Raw genomic sequence first — 6,154 nt, forward strand, 5'->3', positions numbered from 1 at the left:
CTGTGATCGAGTTCAGTTTGTGGGTCGATTTTTGGGATAGGAGTTCACGCGAGTTGTAGAATTGAGTTGGGGCCGGAGTGCACGCGATGTGCCATCGAGGAGGTTGAGCCCCGAAGGGGGGTGGACATGAGACGGTGTGCCAGCAAGGACTTTGGCCCCAATGGGGGGTTGATTGAGGGGTCCCACATTGATTGAAGAAGGGAACGAGTACGCTTGGCCCTGAAAGGGGGTGAATTGTAAGATCTCACATCGGTTGGGGAGGAGAACGAAACACCCTTTACAAGGGTGTGGAAACCTCTCCCTAGCAAACATGTTTTAAAAATCTTGATGGGAAACCCGAAAAGGAAAGTTCAAAAGACAATACCTACTAGTGGTAGATTTGGGCAAACCTCTCTTCAGCAGACCCATTTTAAAAACACTTTTAGAGGGGCCATTAAGAAATAACTTTTGGAAAGCCAAGTTTAGCCCAGTTTTTCATAATTAAATGGTATGAATTTAATTTTTATAAATTCTTTGCGAAAAACTTTTCAACTTTGTTCATCAAAGTTGAAATGAGTTAAAGTGGAAAACATATGAAAATGGGATGAGGTATGCTCAATAATAGATTTTGGTGCTAGTATCATATGTTAAAATAAACATGGTCTCCCAATAAAGCTCCTATCTTTTCAAGGCTATATGAGTACTTANATCATATGTTAAAATAAACATGGTCTCCCAATAAAGCTCCTATTTTTTCAAGGCTATATGAGTACTTAATAGTTGGTAGACACAAAGGTCGCTCCCTCTTAGAACTTGACACGACGTTATGGATCTGTTCACCAATAATCTTTTGTGAATAAAGATTCGGTATTGATCAAATTTATTCCACGATGACCTTAGCAAATCATTCAGTATTAGAACTAAAACGAGGTAGCGCCACATAATTCTAAGATACACAGGATCACGACATAGGCATAAATAAAGTGGTTAACTAATTTACCTTAAGGATCCTATACTCAACCCTAAGGATCAGATGTTCCCTAAGCAACTTTGTGGTTAAATGTCAAATCTACCGGATCAATATGGCAACCCTAGAGGGTGAATAGGGTTTTAAATAAAAATGTATTTAAATATGCTTAATTTTCCGAATTATCAAGCTTTTTAGATCAATTATAATTCTATTCAAAACAATAAATAATTAGGAAAGGCTTAGAATATTGAATAAATCACAATATTAATTTCACAGTTAAATAGGGAAGAGTAAGAAAATTTAACACTGTATTCGTGACAGTGGTTCGATCAAACTCGACTTACTCCACTCACCAAGCACCTATTGAGAATTTTGAAAAGAATCTTACTTGACTCTTTCCACAGATCATAGTAAAATTGCTACAAACTCTCTTTACGAGTTTAAAAGCAAACTCAATCCTTTCTAGGACTCAAGATCAAACCGTTATAGTTGTTGAAATTCTAAAAAATACAACACAGTTGAGGTCAAGAGTAGATATACCATTTGAATACTCAAAACAATATACTCAAAATATAATATAACTCTCTTTCAAGAAGATTAAAAAATAAAAAGTGAAAGTTTGGAGAGTCAAACACAAAAACTTTAGAAAAGTATAAAATTCAAGAAAGGTAAATTTTTTTTTTTTTGCATAAATTAGGGAGATTAAGACGAATTTAAAAAGGAAAATGGAGTAGCAAAAATCATCGTATAAATAGTATATTTCATGAAATTATGTTGTTGTGAACATATCTAAAAAGATATATGGTGTAGGAGAGGAAGTTAGTGGTTGTTTGGGCTTGTGAAACCATTTTCCATCATTCAACTCTATCTATGAACATGAGGTAAGATGTTTGGAACTGAATTTTCTTTGTAGGGCACTAAATTGGGGACTCAAAATCTCATTCCCAATTTTCATAATTCATTCTACATTCTTTATTCTTCCTGTCTTGTATTCCTCGTTCTCATTCTCATTTTCAGCCAATTCTCGTTCTCATTTTCAGCCAATGCTGACACCTCTTATTCCTAAGTAATAATCAATTTTTAGCGCCCATTAGTCAAGTTAGTGACCATGGGCGATAACCATGAAACAAAAAGTTGGCTATTTGTGAAACAAGTTGTCGAAGAACCATGGTTTTCAGTGTTCACCTCTTTTCCGATCATGATCGGTTGCGGTTCACCTTACTTGTTCGGAACATACTCCAAAATCTTAAAAACAAAATTTGACTACAATCAAGCCCAACTTAATACCTTTGGATTTGCTAAAGATCTCGCTCCAACCTTGGAGTTTTTGCCGGGCTTTTCGCCGAGGTGGCTCCTCCGTGGATGCTTTTCCTTGTGGGGATATCCTCCAATTTCTTCTGCTACTTTATGATTTGGCTCTCCATTTCTAGCTACGTCCCAAAACCCCATTTATGGCTAATGTTTGTTTACATCTATATTACTTCTAATTCACAAAACTTCCCCAACACCGCCGTTATGGTCACTAGCGTTGAAAATTTTCCTGATCAACGCGGTATCATTTTGGGCCTTCTCAAGGGTTTCGTTGGCCTCGTGGAGCCATCCTAACTCAGATTAATTTAGCAATCCACGGCAACAAAAATTCTATCGATCTTCTCTTCCTTCTTTCATGGCTACCCTCCATTGTATGTTTCTTGTGTTTTCTTCCAATTCGGACAATCAAAGCTCGAAAGCATCCAGAGGAGCTCAAAGTGTTCTACCACTTGCTTTACGTGTCCATAGCGATAGCGATGTTCCTCTTGTTTCTCACCATAACCCAGAGAACATTGCTTTCTCTCAAGCTGGCTATGCCGGTGACGTCGCGGTCATCGTCGTCTTAATCTGTCTGCCCCTTCTGATAGCTATTAAAGAAGAACTTTTTCTCTTCAAACTCAGTAAACAAACCATGAATCCTTTTGTTATTGTTTCGATTCCCCGTGAACAACTTAAGGAAATTTCAAAAAAAATTTTGCCGAGTGTCTCAAATGTATGTAAGGAGCCGCAAAGAGGAGAAGATTTCATCATCTTGCAAGCTCTTCTAAGCAAAGATATGGCTCTTATTTTGATAGCGACGGTTTCTGCATGTGGGTCGTCCGTTGCAGCCATTTACAATCTTGGGCAGATCGCCGAGTCACTTAAATATCCAAATCATTCCATAAGTATTTTGGTTTCATGGATTTCCATATTCAATTTCTTTGGTCGGGTCTTCTCCGGTTTCGTCTTTGAAACCCTTACGACCAAATACAAATTACCCCGCCCTTTCCTGTTCGGTCTTGCCCAAGTTTTCACCTGCATCGGCTTGCTCTCCATCGCATTCCCTTATATAAATTCAGTCTATGTAGCTTCCTTGATCATTGGGTTTGGCCTTGGAGCCCAAACTCCATTGATATTTGCCATAATCTTTGATATCTTCGGCCTCAAACATTACTCGACACTGCTCAACTGTGGGCAACTGGCTGTCCCATTTGGATCTTATATAATGAACATGGAAGTAATAGGGAGGTTTTATGATGCAGAAGCCACTGAAATTGGAAATGTGAAGAATGGGAAGGGCCTAACTTGTAATGGAACTCATTGCTTTAGTGAATCGTTCATGATTTTGGCTGCAGTGACGTTGTTTGGAGCGATGGCTTCATTTGTGCTAGTTTATAGAACTCGAGACTTCTACAAAGGAGACGTATATAAGAAATACAGAGATGACATGGAGGTTAAGTATTCGAATGTGAAATTATATTCTTCCGATGATAAGAACAATGAACACAAAATGAAAACTCATGATCAAAGTAAATAAGAGAAACTACTCAACAAAAGCATACCTACTTTAGGAGATTCTACTTTAGTTTTAACCTTTTGATTTTGTGTTGGTGATGTTTCATTCTTTGATAAGGATTATTTTAATACCTGACCATTTATAAATTTATTATCAAGAAAGTTGCATGACTAGTAAAACATATTATGGACATGGGAGAAGAGAGTTTGAAATTTAATGTTTCACGAACATTTGTGGTTGATATATTTAATATCAACTGTCTTTTTATTTCTTACCATTGACATACTTTACATTTGATATGACATATACAAAATAGAGACAGTCACTCTTGACTTAGAATGAAAGTAATTTCTATAATTTAAAAAATAATAGTTAATTAAATAGATTTTTATATAATTCAACAAAAATTTACAAAAAGTAGGGGTGGAAATCATTAACAAACATATAAAAAACAAAGTATACATTCAAAACATAAAATATCTAAATCATGACTTACATCTATGTTCTACCGTGACTCGTTTTCTAAAACTTCAAATAAAAAATTGCAAGAGAACTGACAAATAGATATTGAAAAGTAGGATGAATTTTTTTACAAACCTTAAAACAATAAAAAAAAATTTAAAAATATAAACAAATACATTTACCATTCAAATGTACCATTTGAGATTTAATTAAAAAACTAGCATAGAAAACCAAATACAAATCAAGTACCAAAAAGACTGACGCCCTAGGAAAAGCCTCCTTCATGGCCACATCACTCCCACAAATTTTCCACCTACACTAATAAATCAACTATCATCTAAAAAACGAAAAGGTAATATCTTGTGGGTATAAATAAACTCAATAAGTAATCTACTTATAGGTTCTTAATTGCATCCATGACTTAGTTAGCTATCATTGGTTTTCGTCTGGAATCTAGGAAGTTCAGACCTAAATTGTACAACTATCTAAGCTTTTGGGAGTTTCTGAAGTACATAAGGTAGTTTTCATGCATGCCATAAACCAAAATGTGGTTTAGAGGAAGTTCACGTAACCTGGTGTCGCAGTATCTCCTGAATGGCTTAATTGAGCTTTAGAGTGAACAACTTACTTAACTAGCCTACATTTCTTAGGAAGTAAATTATGGGTATTCTAAATTGAAGAGGAGCAACCTCATCAAACATAAAAACATGAAGGATGGTATGGTATCATGAATCTTGAACATCATTTATGAAAAGGATAGTTGGTAACCCTCCACAAACCATAAGGTCACACTAAAATGGAGGAAAGACCTCGTGTGCAGACAAACTACTGAGTCTATCTATGTTGCCCATTCTCCCGCTTGAGATGGGTTTATGGAAAAAAATCCTATTTAGAGACTCTTAACCATTTCCACACATGATAAAAGCATTAACACGAAACAACCTCAATGCACTACCTCTATGACCAAACTGAGTCAAACTCAATAACACTCATCATGAAGCTACCACTGAACCGAGTATTAATAATTTCCTAGAGGAAATATGGAGTGGTCTTGGCTCACTGCTAATAGGCAAGATAATCTTTCCAAGTTCTCCTAAATGCTATAATTGTAAACTAGGTATGTAAGGGCATCTTAAAAGTTTATAACTTACATTCTTGCTTTAAGGACTTTTTGGACTAATTCATGGGGTTAATCATAATCTAGGTGTACTAAAGTTCAGTACTTTAAGCATAACTCATGATTCATGGGTGTTCGATTCACTGAAAATGTCCTAAATTGTGACATAACTTTAGTTTTAGTTCTCTAATCTTATCATAGTTTTCTTATTCAAGTTTGGGCAAGGATTTAAATTTTGAAATCCCCATTATTAGTGTTTTAACTAAAATCAAAGTTTCTAGCATAGCAAAAATCTTCTTATATAGCTTAGAACATTTAGTTCTCATCATTGAAGAATGTAGTCTTTTGACACGTATTCTTCTAACATGCAAATCAATATGCTGAGTTTAGCATTCTAATTATGCACTCTAGCTATTTAAAATAATCATCCTCATAAGCTATCATATCCCAACAATTCCTAATATAACAACTTATGGGTCATTTTGTCCTTCGGCCCATTATGGGTCTTGATTGGTTTTAACACAATACCTGCAAAAGAATGAAAAGTTGGAAAGTTGAGAGAAGTAGAAGAGAAGAAAGAAAGAGTGGCCAGAGTACTCACCGGACCACCGCCGGAATTCGCCCTCAACCTTGATGTAGTTTTATGGACCTCTTTCTTGGAGTTATAGTGAGGTTCAAGAGGTCGGAGTCCTATTTCTTCCGTCAACAAACCGAGAAGGTCCGTGAGGTGAGTTATTGGTATTCTTCAGATCCAAGACCACCATTTGCGACTTGTGAATATGTTCATAGAGGAGGATTGCTCTACAAGATCAGTGAAGAA

General features: G+C 35.9%; 1 protein-coding gene across 1 annotated transcript; it reads left to right on the forward strand.

The window, feature by feature from the left end:
• The first annotated feature begins 2,615 nt into the window (after nt 1–2,615).
• Nucleotides 2,616–3,776, forward strand: LOC111784658. Its single transcript, XM_023665292.1, has one exon. It carries the CDS (start codon nt 2,616–2,618, stop codon nt 3,774–3,776), a length of 1,161 nt encoding a protein of 386 aa, XP_023521060.1.
• Nucleotides 3,777–6,154: the final 2,378 nt, after the last annotated feature.

Source organism: Cucurbita pepo, unplaced genomic scaffold (assembly GCF_002806865.2).
Source record: "Cucurbita pepo subsp. pepo cultivar mu-cu-16 unplaced genomic scaffold, ASM280686v2 Cp4.1_scaffold000258, whole genome shotgun sequence".
In the NCBI taxonomy this organism is placed as follows: domain Eukaryota; kingdom Viridiplantae; phylum Streptophyta; class Magnoliopsida; order Cucurbitales; family Cucurbitaceae; genus Cucurbita; species Cucurbita pepo.